This window comes from Suillus discolor (assembly GCF_016758755.1).
Source record: "Suillus discolor strain FC423 chromosome Unknown F5147scaffold_437, whole genome shotgun sequence".
Lineage (NCBI taxonomy): Eukaryota > Fungi > Basidiomycota > Agaricomycetes > Boletales > Suillaceae > Suillus > Suillus discolor.
Window position 1 is genome coordinate 944 of NW_024541684.1, and position 15,195 is coordinate 16,138.

General features: G+C 47.4%; 5 protein-coding genes across 5 annotated transcripts; 3 read left to right on the forward strand and 2 right to left on the reverse strand.

Moving 5' to 3' along the window:
• Positions 1 to 1,256: 1,256 nt before the first annotated feature.
• F5147DRAFT_660928 (uncharacterized protein) lies at positions 1,257 to 1,979 on the reverse strand (the record flags this gene model as incomplete). The annotated part of the gene is made up of 4 exons (XM_041434695.1): positions 1,257 to 1,299; positions 1,360 to 1,403; positions 1,482 to 1,664; positions 1,857 to 1,979. 4 exons carry the CDS (start codon positions 1,977 to 1,979, stop codon positions 1,257 to 1,259), a joined length of 393 nt encoding a protein of 130 aa, XP_041284207.1.
• Positions 1,980 to 2,118: 139 nt separating this feature from the next.
• On the forward strand, positions 2,119 to 3,178 carry F5147DRAFT_660929 (uncharacterized protein; the record flags this gene model as incomplete). The annotated part of the gene is made up of 5 exons (XM_041434696.1): positions 2,119 to 2,381; positions 2,429 to 2,577; positions 2,631 to 2,749; positions 2,816 to 3,040; positions 3,086 to 3,178. 5 exons carry the CDS (start codon positions 2,119 to 2,121, stop codon positions 3,176 to 3,178), a joined length of 849 nt encoding a protein of 282 aa, XP_041284208.1.
• A 5,839-nt stretch (positions 3,179 to 9,017) lies between these two features.
• Positions 9,018 to 9,311, reverse strand: F5147DRAFT_545772 (uncharacterized protein; the record flags this gene model as incomplete). Its single annotated transcript, XM_041430323.1, has 1 exon — positions 9,018 to 9,311. A coding segment is annotated over one exon (294 nt), but the record flags the coding sequence as incomplete, so codon positions are not given.
• Positions 9,312 to 10,478: 1,167 nt separating this feature from the next.
• Positions 10,479 to 12,704, forward strand: F5147DRAFT_783845 (uncharacterized protein; the record flags this gene model as incomplete). Its single annotated transcript, XM_041442835.1, has 10 exons — positions 10,479 to 10,648; positions 10,707 to 10,736; positions 10,787 to 10,960; positions 11,006 to 11,135; positions 11,198 to 11,412; positions 11,463 to 11,607; positions 11,659 to 11,796; positions 11,848 to 11,993; positions 12,044 to 12,170; positions 12,216 to 12,704. 10 exons carry the CDS (start codon positions 10,479 to 10,481, stop codon positions 12,702 to 12,704), a joined length of 1,764 nt encoding a protein of 587 aa, XP_041284210.1.
• Positions 12,705 to 13,630: 926 nt separating this feature from the next.
• Positions 13,631 to 15,090, forward strand: F5147DRAFT_783846 (uncharacterized protein; the record flags this gene model as incomplete). Its single annotated transcript, XM_041442836.1, has 6 exons — positions 13,631 to 13,735; positions 13,789 to 13,931; positions 13,975 to 14,099; positions 14,149 to 14,263; positions 14,288 to 14,873; positions 14,923 to 15,090. The coding sequence occupies 6 exons, from the start codon at positions 13,631 to 13,633 to the stop codon at positions 15,088 to 15,090; spliced, it is 1,242 nt and encodes a 413-aa protein (XP_041284211.1).
• Positions 15,091 to 15,195: the final 105 nt, after the last annotated feature.

Consider the following 15,195-nt stretch of genomic DNA (forward strand, 5'->3'; position numbering starts at 1 on the left):
GTCCGCTGGTTCGCTCGTGACATCACTGCACCAACAGGTTGGGCAGCAAAACGGCTGCCACGAGTTGGGTTTTATGACGGAAAACGATGAATCAGCCTTGGGTTCCTCGATCCTGACCTCGTCGTTCGTGGTGTTCACCTTATCCCAGCCTTTCGACATCTACGTACGACTGCACTGTTGGGACCATCCATCGCCCGTCAAGCAGCTGACAATGACGAGGATTGGGACTGGTACTGCGTCAACATGTCAGTTATTTCCCACTAACGACATGAATCAAATCTGATAAATTACCAGGTTCGTCAACTGAGACATGTTCATGCGCTTCCGTGGAGGAAGCGTGGGGCACAAATCCACGCAAAGAGAGACGTCATGCCTGCTTGATGATCGTGATGAGTTGGATAGGATCCCCTTCCAAAGAGAGAAAGAGCGCCATGGATCAGAATTCGATGAGGGCTCTGAAGAAGATGAGGATATGGAGGAGGATGGAGACAATGGGAGTGGTGATGATAGCGAGGAGGAAACAGATGATAGCGAGGAGACAGACAGCATGGACGACGAGGATGGAGATGAAGTTCCAGCTCCCTTTGAAGCGATGGTAGACGACACTGTTGCCGACGAGATGGATGAATATGGATACTCCGGCCTTGATCAAGTCCTTGACGAGGATGGTGCAGATGAAGAAAACTAATGAGATTGATGACTTCGGTCCAGAAGATGGGGAGGATGTGATGAACGAGTTCGAGGAGGATAGCTTTGCAGACTTGTAATTGACGACGGTGCATGACAGATAGTTCAGAAATTAGCTCTGTTATTTTAAAGTAATTTACATGTGGCCTGAATCACAGGATGGGTTGGCTCGTAGACAAAATGAGTACAATCAGGTAAAGGTGGGAATCAAAACGCTCGTTGAAATGCGCGAGGATTAATGATCGTCGACAGTCAGCCTTGTTGCGGCAATACTGGGACACCACTGAGAGATCTTCCAGTTGTCGCTTTTTCTCCTCTGGAGTCCAAGCCGGCCCTTTATCATTGTGGTTGCTCAATGTTGAGTGGATTACGAAGCGCACCATTCGATGCGGTCAGACAAAGGCCGGAGTGAACAAACACAACTTTACCATCCAGTTTGTCGATTCCCATCCCAAATGTGATCTAAGAAAAGAACTCAATGACGCTGTCCCTGAGTGGTAGGTGATGAGCTGCACAAAAGGAAAAATAAATGTTTCTGCTTACTCCACATCTACGATAGAGTTATCTTCTCATCGGACAACCATCTTTGCGACTGCTGCAGGCGCGAGTGGCCTGCAATCCTGATAATAAATGTTATAAGGTTATGAGACAAAGGCGCGACGGCTCGCGCACTTTATCACCAAAACCGCACATATGGGCACGCATAGGGTGTTGTACTACTTCAAGGGAATAATGCCTGATGATCGTCAAAGGTTAAGAAGAGTGGCGGACAACTCGGGACATAATTGACTGACTTTCGGCCCCACCATTGTTAAGTTCTCACGTTGCGAGTGCGCTAAAGGTGAAGATGCGAGGGCGGGTGAAGATGCGAGGGCAGGTAAGGGCGAGAATGCGAGGTTGGGTGAAGATGTGAGGTTGGGTGAGGGCAAGAATGCGAGGTTGGGTGAAGATGTGAGGGCAGGTGAAGATGGGACGCTCTGTGATGGGGTCAGTACACATAGTAAGTAGTAGGAATAAAAGTTAGAAGCTGTCAGGCTTAAGTGCTCAGAGTCACCTCCTAGAGGCGTGTCCTCGCAGCCTGACAGCCTCTGGTCCAAGTCACTTCCTAGAAGCGTGTTGGACCAGGAAGTGAAGTGCAAATAAAAATAAAATAAAGTAAAAAAACTTACCAGAGTTTGTGTGCATACACGGCGTATATAGTCGTAGTTCATCAACAACTGGATGTGGAGAGGTGCCACCAAGAGTTCAGTTAGGAGGATGAGGAGGATGTGTGATGACGGCGATGAGGACATGAGTGCATAAGTCAATGGTACGAAACAAGTTCGGACTTCCCGTTTCAAAGGTCACGTGACTTTAAAAGTCAGTCGGCATTTTCCAGAAATAAACAAAGTGTCAATAACGCGTCCCTAACCCTTAAGTCTAATCACCATCATGTCTTCCCATTGTCGTCCTGGCGCGTCGTCAAGCTCCTCTGATCCCCCTGACTCAGATGCAATGTATATACAAAGCACTAGCATTTCTTCTGTCGGATCCTCTCCAGAGCCCGTGAAACTTGGAAAACGCAAGAATAAACGGTCAGAGTCACCAGAACCATCAAGGCCCAGCAAATGCAAGCATATGCATTCCTCCAGGGACACCAGAACTGACGACCTCATCAATTCTATATCGTCAGGCTCTCACAAGCACACAACAAGGTATTGTAATTTGAATTGTGCCATAAATTTTTGACCTTTGGTGGCAGGAAACATGAAGATTCGAAAACAGATGACACAGAGCTGTACCGAAACGCAGGAAGGAAGACTTCAAGTCTTCTGGATACGTTTGGCATACCTTCTGCAGCCTTCAAGACCGGTCTTCAATTTGACCGAGGTGGTAAGCGCGACCCGAACAGTATGTACCTTATATCTATCTCACAATACAGCTAACTCGCTACAGACCTGAAGATGTCACCAATCGGCATTTGTTACTGTACAATGGCGTCATCGACTATGTTCCTGGTCTCGAGAGTGAGCTCAACCACATATCAAGCAAAAAACTCAACATGATCATTGCAATGGTGACTGTATGCACATATATGCGCTTGTTTCCACTCAAATCTGAGCTTGACAACTGATCTTTTGCATGGCAGGTATCGAAGGGTATGAGCGACGGCAGATCTGCAGATCTGAGCTCCGTCAAGCACAAGGGCCTGCAATACATTGGGCTAAATATGTATAGTAAGGCCGATGCTCTTGACCCGCCAATTCCAGAAATCGAGGATAAGTCGATGCGTGGGCTCAATCACCCGCAGTTGGCTCGTTTACTTTGCCCTCGGAAGAAATTGGATTGGTTTGACAAGGACCCTGATTCATATGTACATTTTACTTTTCATTATTTGTACTGATGTCACTATGTTCAGCGCTATGGCTGCCTTGCAAGCTGGCGAAATCACCATGACGGCACACAACTGGCCAACATTCTTTACGAACATGGCGTTTACAATGCTGCCTAGTGCTGCCGCGGTCCGGTCCAGAACCATGGTTTGAACCGGACTTTTGGTCCGGTTCTCCGCGGTTCGGTCCATGGTTCTTGCGCCAGCTAGAACCGGACCGGAAAACGGTTCTCGGTTCTAGGTCTTCCCAAATGGTCCAGTTCTGGTTCGGCCTTCCCGAACCATTCCGAACCCTTATCGACTTCGACTTCGACAACATCTGCCTCGACATCAGACTGTCGTCTTCGGGATTCACGTTGTTGATTAATCAAGCTACATTTAGCCTTTTCGAAGGTAAGCACTAACTAATTAAACTCTCAAGTCTCTCACCAACTCACCTCTATAACAGGAGGTTCTGTTCATTGAGGACCGGCTACAACACTGTGCAAGACTACCTTTTACTGGAGGTGGATATATTAGGTGCGATCAAGGTGGATTTTGGAGGGATTGTGTCTTGCACTATGCTGCAGAGGTGCGTATTATGATTTGTACTCTGAATGCTGATGGCTCCCTCGAGGGCCAGCACTCATCGCTACCAGCGCACAACCCATCACACACCATGCTACCTGCGCCTATGTTGATGCCTGCCACCTCACCGCATCCCCTCTCACTCGCTTGCTGTTCTTGCCAGCTGACTTTTGCTGGCTGGCTCGCCGTGTCTCACTCACCCACTGTCTCTCGCTCACTGTCTCACATGCCCGCTGGCTGCTCTCGCCCACTGTCTCTCACCCTCTGTCTCTCACCCGCTGTCTCTCACCCGCTGTCTCTCACCCCGCTTTCAAACCAATATTCCGCGACAACTCGACAAGAGAACAGAGGGGATCCATAGGAACGGCAAAGACACGCACACTAATCTACTGCCCACCCCCCTTCTCCTCCAGAAGACATGCCATCGAGCTGTGATACGCCTCGCCACTCTACCCCAACGCCACCCTCTCCACCCACATCTCAAACACGTCATCAAGCACCAAAACATATCCTGGCACCATTCATCACTCGACAACCTTCCAAATATACCCCAACGAGACCGCAAGCACACCGCATACAAAGCCGAGGTTGTACATCAGGACTTGAATGAGCTTTTGCTAATATGCTCGAGTAAAAGTCGTGTCATTCACACAGCAGGGAAACTAACATTTTACCACCTTTTTCCGCCAGTGAAATCACATCCTAATGGCAGTTAACCGGCAGCTTACTTCAAATTGCTTGTCTGGATCAGACGCCGCAGGTTCACATTCCCCACGGTAAGCATTGGTTGTTATTGTGTTTTATTTCATTCTCACCATTTGTATAGATCAAATCAGTTAGCTCTTGGATCAGCAGCTACAGAGGCAGAGAGGGGTATGTAGCCATGTTATTGGAGTAGCTACTCAATGTGTAAACTAGTATTTCAATGTTTTTTTTTTCATGCTCGCCGCTGAAAATTTTTGGGTTCGGTTCGAGTTCGGACCAGAAAAAAACTGAACCGGACCACAGAGAACCGTTCTCTGTGGTCCGGTTTGGGGTTCGAAGATTTTGCAGAACCGGACCATGGTCTGGTTCTCGGTTCTCGTCCAGGACCCTCTGAACCGGACCGAACCGGACCACGGCAGCACTAATGCTGCCAAGAAGACACACGGCCTGTTTCGAAACCACATTGTTCTGAGGGTGCTGTCACGTCGACTGTTGGTCGGCGTGTGCGAACTAGGATAGGTCTTCTCAGCGACGGCTCGAGTGAGCCTACTGAAGCTGAGGGTGGTTCTCATCTTGACGGAACGTCAAGGGTTCCTCCGGCGATCTTGGTAAGACGGCGCTTGTCGAGATGCAGGGCTAGCGGATACGTGCTAAGTCGTATGGGAGCGGCTTAGAAGTGCGGTCTCACACAAGGAAGCTGGTAAGGCTTAGATGAGCAAGTTCTGGGGATGAACCTAGTAGATTAAAGTAAAGTCTAAGTACAATAATCTGTGTCTACTTATAGGGAAGTACTACAAGTATTCTAGCTCAGTCTGTAATCAATAGTATATCTAGGATCTATGATAACAAGACGTGAGGTTCAGATAAGATACATGAGGCTTAACCTCTGATCAAGCATGCTGCGCCAAGGGCAGCTGCGCATAGGTACCATCACGAAAACTTCAAAAACCTGGTATTGCCTGATTAGGCTGATGCTGACAAATTGTTTTGGATCATGACTGACGTCGTTTGCGAAGGTGATATAATCGATGACGTGGAGTATCCTGTACATTGTATGTATCCGCTACTCAAACAATAATGTAACCATACTCTGCTATACTGCTATCAGTCTGGATGCCACCTGACATTCCCTGCCATTGTTACATGTTCTTTGCCCTCTGTCCTGTTTGAATGCAAGCTGTCCGAGTCCGAATCAACAGGTGTCTTTGCAGGTGTTTCTGGTATCATGTCCACGGCACAATTCTCGATTGTCGTATGTATAGATACTTTTACCAGTTGTATATCATTATGATATTCAAAACTAAATATGATATTGTCTGATATTCACTAAAATACAAAAGGACTGGACCGAAAATCATAATGCACCATACCCCTCCTGTTCGAGCAAGTCGTCATCAAGCTCCTCATCTTCATCAGCTACAATCATATCTTCCAGCTCATCATTGGTATGGTCTTCATCCTCACTGCCCTCACTGTTCTTGTCTTCCTCATCAAACTCTTCCTCACTCCCCAAAGGTTGATCCGACTCTCCGAAATTAACTTCTTCATTCTCATCGGCATTCTCCACAGCGCCATCACTCCGCAGATGTTCATACAGCTCTTTCGTCATCTTGTGGCCCACCCCACCTCCTCGGAAATGCATGAACATGTCACGGTCTACGAAACTAAAGAGAAAGTTAGCATTTATTAGTAGTAGCATAGACAATACATACTGATTCACGTAAAAATACATGAAGTCCATGTCCTTGTCTTCGGGTGGACGGACAAATGAAGGTCCGAGTCGAGTGTCAGTCCGTCCATATGCAAATCCGGGAATTAAATGAACTCCCCGGATCACTTGATCGGGATCAACGAAACCAAAGCTGTCAGGATCGTCTCGACTAAAAAATCCAATGTGATGGAGTTGTTTGGCAGACCATCCGGCTTTGAAGGGAACATCTCGCCCGAACCAACGCACAAATAACACGTGCATGCGAGTAGGTGCAACTTGGGAAACACCTGGACCGTAGTCCCACACATTGACATGGAATATTTTGATAATGCGGGCGTACCAATAGGGGTGTCGGTCCTCATCGCTCTCATGTGACAACATCATGATGTCAGCATGAGTTCGTGGATTCATTGAATCTTGCTCTCGGCGAAGGTCGTAGGTTGTATAGTTGATGCGCAGGATACTGTGTTCGTAGAGTTGATTGTTAGCAAGAATGACCTGGCTTCTGTCCTCATTGGAGAATTCATCTTCATCCCCAGAGTACTCAAGACCGCACAATCTTGCTAATAGATGGTTCTTCAATCTTGGAATGAAGTCCTATGACGTCATGTCCACTATCAACAGATGTAAAAATACAATGAACTACTTACCTTAACTGCTGGGTCTTCCATCAGGTCGCCAAGCCATGCAGTCATATCATATGATGCTTTAGGATATTTCGAAATGTGATAGTGTGCGGCAGGTGATGTCCGTTCGCGTGGTATGCTGGGTGCCTTGAGTAACTCGCGTCGTTGGTTAATCCGTGCAATGACCCGTTTGTGGGCTTCAAGGTGGGTCATTGTAGTGACCATGGTCATCTTATTCTTGGCTGTCCTAGGATACCAGCGCTTGGCTCGCCGGTGTTCGAGTTCTCCCTGAAAATAGGATGTCAGATAGTCAACAGTTTGATTTGAGATAAACTTACCGGCTGTGTTGAAAAACTGTCTGTAGTACCAAAACGTCGAATTGTGTTAGGATAATGTCCGAGAGCATGGAATTTATAAGTTGACAAATTGAGGGCCTTGAACTTGGGACCGGACTTCTGCTTCCCTTTACCTGAAGATGAAGGTTGTTTGGCTGCTAATGCAGCCTCTCGACGTCCTCATGCTGCATACTCATGAGGGAGTTCTGTTGTATGGTAGTAGCTACACGTAGTCTTGAAGAATTTTTGGACAGATTGGCCTAAGACCGTGGTTGCAGTATCAAATAATGCGAGTGTGTCTTCTGTGTGCATTCGAAGTTTGGCGTATGCGTGCCAAACAGAGAGGTCGAATAGAAGGTCGAGCACAATCTTATTATGGTCGTCTGGCAATAGCTTCTCGAAGACAGGAATAGCGCACTGGAGAAGTTAAAAATAAATAAACAACGATCATTAAAGTTGACTTACTTGTAATAGGTCCTCAAAGTCATGGGCTGCGAGTTTTTTCATGGCAGAGGCATTGTTGTGGAAGCGATGAATAGTTCCCCTGCCAAATGTGGGTACTTTTCGGTATCTAATGTAAAACACTGTGAGCTTGTAAGACCAATGACGTGCCCAAAAATACTACTGTTTGTTGAGATCTGGAATAGTGTTCCCTCCAGCTGCATGGAGTATCCGCATCAAATGAGTGAATTTGGCCTTCCATGCGCCGAGCTCAAACTCATGAAGCTGATCGACGAGAAACATATCAAACATGTTCAATCCGTATTCTGCAAGTCTCTCAGAAAATGCAGACTGAACCCATGTATTAGTGAAAGAAACATAGAATATGTAGAGTTGCTTACATGAATTGGAACATACGAAGCTTCATCGAGAATTGCTTTGACACGGCTCCCATTCACAGGGACTCCAAGTCGAAAAATTAAAACACGGGCTTCTTCAACACTGCGCCATCGTCGGAAGTCATCAATGCGTCTGTTAGTCACACGATGCTTCATGTCGAGTTTCATGCCCATCTTGTAGACATCTGCCTTCTTGACCAGGCAGCGTGGACAGAGGCACCCTCCGAGAAACTTTATAGTAGCAAGTAGAACTCTGCGCAGTGCAAAACATGTTAATGCCTCATGTCCGATCACATGTAAAATGACACGTGTACTTACTTCTCAGGATAGTCCGCCGAATATGAAAAGAATCGTGGAAATACTCTTCGTGTGATCCCATCAGAGCACCGGATCACTATTCCATGTTTGTATGCTTCCATAAACTTACCATCCAGAAGTAATTGCCATATTGCTTGCATCAACTCGTGTTTCAGATGTGTGTGAACATCACTCGATGTAGCCTCGCCTAAGATATCCATGTAGATTTCTTGTAGATTATTCGGAAGCTGAAGCAAACATAGTAAGATACCGATATTAATGAAAATGAGTGATACGTACTGTCGGAATATATGCCAAATGATGTGAAGCACGGGCTGTCGGCTTGCCTCGTGTATACTTGGACTGATTCCCAAAAAAAACGTAAAATGGCCAGAGGGAGGCGTCCCCAAAGTTTGCCAGGTGCGTAGCATCCGACCACACCATGAGCGAGGCAACGACACGCTCAAGGTCATCTCCAGGGTCATGAGGGAGCACATTGACCTCTGTGTAAGCTTCCATCAGTGCAGGGGATGCATATGCCTCCGAGGAAACTTTGATCGTACGATCATCAGGCGTGGTCCAGAACTGTTCGAATGGTGTCATATTGAATGACTGTGAGACATCACTTTCAAACACGTGTGTGATGATGTCAGTCAAAGAATGATGATGAACGCCTGGGATCTCAAGTTCAGGAGCATCGGCTTCTGATGGAAACTTCATCTTCTCCTTTGGTAACCGGATCTTGACGGTAGATCGGCGCCATCCATATTCTTCTCGAAAGGGGTTAGACTTATCTTCAATGTACTTGTCCAACAGCTTCATTTCATGCGTGAAATTAAATCCACTCAGGTGAGCGAGGGAGCAACAAGGATCTGAACTAAGGTAGTCTGCAAGACGATTGACATTGGACCCTGAATTGCTATTGGTCCCAGAGTAATGCCACGCCATCAGGACTCCAGAGGTGTGGTTCGAGAACCCATCAAACAAGTGCTTAGCACTGATTTCGGGCGTGGAGAGACCAGGGTGCACTCCATGAGCTGCACCTTGCTCATTGTCCAGGGTTGGGGCATCCGTCACTCTCTCTAAGGTTAAGTTACCCTCAGGAGCTAAAGTGGGACGCGTTGGGTACACGCAGTAAAGTCCCATTGCATCAGGTTCAGTCCGGAATGGGATGGGCGCAGGGCGGGGATCTTCTGGATCAGAAGTAGGGGCTGGAGATGGAGATGGTGCTCGATCATGATCGGATTGATCTGCCAGAACACGGCCACGTTGCTGCCGGTTAGTGGGAGGCATGTGAGCCAGGTGCGTAGCTGATCCTGGAAGGTAGTCGATAAAGCGCCGAGGCATGTGCACTGTGCGTCCAGAGCGCTTTGAAGTGACTGGGGGAGGAGGTGAGGGTGAGGGTATGTTTGATGGACCTGCAGTATCCTCGAGCTGGTAACATCAGTACCGAAGTTAATCATCTTTCAAGCGAATGAAAATATGTACCTGTTCAAAATTGACACCATCACCCGAGATATCCATTGGAGCTTGATAGTCAAGGGCTCCACGTTGGTCGTCCATACCTTGCTCAATTATTTCCTCCCGCTCAATGCGTGTCCACTTGGAATTCTTGCCGGACTTATTTGACTTTTGACGTTTCTTGGCGCTGAATGTGGAACTCGTGAGATTGAGCGCCTGGTTTTTTGAGCATCGTGAACCATGCGCAGATAGTTATTTCTGGGTAGGAAAAGGTTTACCGCAGCCCAGACATGTCAAGTCTGGCATTGGAGAAGTGTGGTTCTGCAAGTAAGATATCAGAGCGCACTTTATATCACTCACTATGACCTTGGTTCTCATGATCAATCCACGCAGTAAAGCACAGAAGGTAAAGTCAAATTAACACAATGTAACTATGATTACATGCAAGGATATCATGATACGAATCTAAGAGAGATACGGCAGATTAGTTGGTGTGTTAACAAATAAGAAAAGGAGGGACTCGCGTTCACAAGCCTTTCTTCCAAACTTCCGGTCCTCTGAATCCTCAAATCCTTACATAGGCAGCAGCTTGTCCTGTACCGAGGTGTTCAAGTATAAACCTATCTGGAATTAGGATGACAAGGTAGTCAGGGCTCAGAACTTACTGTTAGCACATGGATGATACGAATACGATCAAGATCATAGGAATCAGGATATGAACTTGCACACACAGCGCAGATTGATCAGATTCAAGCTCCGAAACAACAAACATAAACAATGACCTCAAGGATATTTCGATGTCAGACGATTGATCTTGATCTTGCTCTCCCCATAATCAACAACCGTATCAACATTTGTAACAAGTTCTATCGTAGTATCATGCCTCAGAAACGACGCGCCATATGGAGCAGTGCATCCGAAGACAGTAGCGACTCTGACTCTTCTCTCTCTGGAAATGAGTCCTCACATTCATCTCCGACTCCGATCATCAAAAGTAAGGCGCAAAAGGCTTCTGATAAAGGCAAACAGCCTCAGAAAAAGTCGTTGAAGTAGGTTCTAAGCATTACCTGATCAGATCATTACCATTAACAGCGCATATATTCACAGAAAACCAAATAGGAGTCGTGATAGTGAAAGGTATTTTCATTTTCATTTAGTTATTTGAATTCGTAATGATGCATTACTAGGGACCAATGCCTACACGTTGCACGTTGGATTCCACATGCAATCGACATGTATGTTGTCCTCAAGGACACTTTTAGAATCGGTATCCTCCTTGAGCAGGAAGAATCTGCCAAGGACGGAACTTTGATCGAGGATGATGCTGCCAAGAAGGAGCGCCAGGAGACCCTTGAACATGTGTAAGTCCGGAGTTTGCTTTCTCATCATAGATAACACTTTTGCAGGAAAAAAGATGTACAAGAGCGTTCCTTGAGGACCTACAAAAGGATCCTCACAAGCGCGCCCTACCTCCGCACCCTCATTAAGGGAAACACAAAGAAGCATCGAAAGGAGCTGGGACATATATTATCGGAGGTGCGCAGACTAACCCAAGTAGTCTGCAGAACTGTCAGTGCTGACTCCATGAGAAGATGCAGGACATCATTGGGCAAATCCGCTCTGAAGACGCAAGTAAACTCAAGCCTTATATAGGGCGCTATGCGGCCCTAGACGCTGTAAACCACCCACTGATACCCGCGATTTACTCTGACAACCAGAAGTCGCGTGCTATGATGGGCGTGAATCATCCCCAACTCGCCGCTATGCTCTGTCCAATCAAACACCTTGCAGCCTATTGCGAGAATCCCAAGAAGTATGTATACAGTATTTACTCAGTGTGCTGCCTTTCTCACTATTTTTCAGGATTCAGGGAGAGTTGCAAAGCGGCCATATCAAGATGCATGCAGCTGCATGGCCCGCATTTGCATATGAGGGCGACTCACCTGGAGAAGATTTCAATCCGCTCGATATGCAGAATGGCCTTTTCAAAGGCTATCTTATGAAACGGGTATGTCAATCAATATTTTGTTTTCCTGATGCTCTCTTAACTCTGCCATAGGTCTTTCGGCACATATTCAAGGGCCCTTCCTCCGCTCTGGCCAATGATGGAGAGGTTGTTACAACTCGCTCTGGTAACGCAAAGCTTCACAACATGCTGAAGGTGGATGCTGAACATGTGGCCTATACATTCGTTCAGGTATGTGTCTTTAAACATGTTTTTAAACACATCTTACAACTCAATTTTCAGTGCTGTTTCAGTATTTCATCGCGTGACAAATGGCAAGCTATGGACGGTAAATACGACTATCATGAGGCCTACTACCGAATCATCCGAGCCATCCAAGAGCCGTTCGATCAGACATGGGCGGATTCATTACTTGAGTGGTGGAATATGTATGTATTATTTGTATTGATCCGTCATGCGTTGCTGACTTCTCGCAAAGGTCTGTATTTGGCGACAAGGCGGGTATACCGGTCTTTGATGTTAGTGATGATGACGACGAGGAAGAAGATGATTTGATCAGCATGCGAAGACAGTTTGCAAGTCGCGCTGCTGAAGTGCGACTCAAGGTTCGTTATTTTTTTTAAATGATATTTTGCTAATGTCTATTGCAGTCCGTATCTTCAGATGCACAAGGTAGTACCCTACCTTCCGATCCTGGCTCCGACACATCTGTGATCAATACAACTTCGACTCCTGCCACTACACCGCCTCCCATTGAAGAACCTGCACCTGTCCCAGCAAAAGCCATCCCCAAGCCGCGTCCTATCATACCAACTTCTCAGCAGCAGGTGGTGACCCCAAATGTGGATACTGAAGCTCTACCTCGCACCCTCCCTTTGGCACCCATCCCATCGGGTTCAGGTACTGGCAATCCACTACCTCACACCCTCCCTTTGGCTCCCGTCCCATCTGGTTCAGGCACTGGCACCCGAACGTCTAAGAAGCATGGCAGGACTAATGTGATGGAGTCCGATGATGAGAGCTCACTGACAGAAAACGATTCAGATGTCCCTGCCCCATCGAAGCGCACCAGGAAGGGCAAGGGCAAGGCTACCACCACCACCACCACCAGCAAGAGGAAGCGCAAGGGCCGGAAGTAGACTTTAGTACGTGCTTGATGTTCCTTGGGTATATTTGACTGACTATGTGGTTTTTAGCACCGCGGCATCACATTCCTGTTTCTCTTGCTATCATCGCATCACAGCTTCAAACGGACTCGGCATTTTTCGTTATCGATGCACGACTACTGGATGGACTCTCGCTCACACTTGCACTGGTCGTTTTCATGTTGCATTACACATACCTGTATTTCACATGCTTCCTTCGTGCTCAATTTGTCTGTCTACTACATGCTTGTACGGTACTGCAATGATGATATGTGCTTATACAACACGAACAGTCTGATGAGGTGTGATAAGGTGCCAGCAAGTACTAGCAGGTGCTAAGGTTACAGCATGCGGCTTTTCATGCATCAAATAATCGAGCATATGACGGAAAATTGTCATCATGATCGACCGGTGCTGAAAAACAAGTTCCTATATAAGACTTTACTTCGGTGCTCTGGAGCTGCTGGTACCTTCTGTGCCTGTTGTATCTGCTGGTACATTCCGACTCGTGATATGACCTTATCTTCCCATATCTAGATTGTGGAGTTTTGGTGATGACAGGAAGCACCAAGAGCACTCCGGATCTTCATGAAGCGACATGCGGTATGCATGCGCTGATCTAGGGTGACCATGAGGCGTGCAGCCTCCATGGATCAGGTACAAGGCCATCTAGGCCAGGGGTGGGGTCATAGCGCCAGGGGCGGGGTCACAGCGGTCCAGACCACTGTCTTTCTAGGCGCAGGCGGCGCACCGCCGCGTGGGGAGTCTAGCAGAGTGGGGGCAGGCATAGGCAGAGCTGGGGCTCCTGTAGGTGTTACAGATACCTGTAACAGGTGCGTCTTCATTTTCTACGCTGTCATTTATTTATAACAAAGTTACTATAGTTTTATAAACATCTTTTTATTGGACCATCATCCGTCATGAACGATGCATCAAATGTCCGCAACTCTGCGAAGCCATCCAAAAATCGTGCATGGGGACTGATGGCTGTCAACAAATACATCATCGCATATGTTCACATTATCGTAAGTTTAGCTCTTTTGCTATTGATATCAGCACCCCTCTCATGAACCCATAGACATACTTTACGATCAGCAGCGCTCAGCACTGGACACGGTGTATTGGCGACATGGACTTGGATGAGCTCCTCTGGGCCATCATTGAAATGCTAGACGACGACGATGATCCATGGGTCAAAGACACCCTCGTGTGGTGGAACAGGTACATTTTTCTGCGTGGTTAGTTCAGTGCTAATTGTTCGCAGGCACCTCAAACCAACCAAGGACAACTCACACTTGGCCAAGCTCATGCGAAAGGAAAGTGAGGACGACATTGCACAAATTCGTGCTCAGCGAGCTGCACGCCATTCTGCATTAGTTACATCAGATGGTATGTGATAGATGTATATACAATGCTGGTACTGATATTTATTTCCCAGTGCTGTCACGTCCGGTCAACCCTAATGGGTCTCGAGAGCCCTCAACCAGTAAGCAAGCTCGCCCTGTGGAGTACGAAGATGAAGACGATATAACACATGCACCCAAACGGCTTCGGTGAGCAGGTGACGACCTTGCCAGTGACTCACCACCTCACCCAAATTCCAACGCTAAGCAGCACTGCACCTCAGTTTATGATGACAACGAGGTTGCAGCACCACGAACACAGTCAACCCACCCTCGGTTGGAAAGGCGAGGGCAGCCTGCGAAGCCATGGCCCCTGCACCAGCGCCACACTCAGGTTACTTCAGACAACGACGAAGATACCCCACCCCCTCGCAAGCTCAAATCCAAGCGCCCTATCTCTCTCGATGATGATGGCGACGAGCTGGAAATAGCAGCACAACCCAAACAGCCTCGATCTGACCCCCACGTGCCATTGCCTCCAAAGTTCAATAAACCTCGGTACTCCACCTCTGATCATGGTGAGGCTCCAACTTCAATGCAACCTGCCCGTGGAGCTACAGATTCCGATGGAGAGGAACACCAACCTCGGCTAAGCAAGCCTCAGCATCCTACAAGTGCCTCCGTCCAGTATGATGATGAGGATCAGCCTCCACGTCCTAAGCCGAAACCCAAGCCGAAACCTCGACGCCCTGCTGCTTGCGATGAGCACGAGGATTCACTAAGTGCGCATGTGACCAAGCAGTCGTCGAATGTGATTCAGGTATGCAGCTAAGACCATTTTTTTGTCGTCATAGTGATATTATGATTAGCAGTCTCAGCCAGCGTCTCCGCCTCGACGCCCCTCACCCCCACTGTCAGATCTGACTGACAATGACATCAACTTCTCCCCGCAAGCTCCAATGGCTCCCGTTCCCTCAAAGAAGAGAGGGAGGAAGAAAATCACCGATCCTGACGCTCCTCAAAGAACCTTTGTATGAAAGAGGGCTAATAGCTATTAGGACTGCATCTCTCTCGTTGGACTTTCGTTCTCCGTTTCTCGCATTACTGCTTCTGCTGACATAGACTTAATGGCTTCTGCTGAC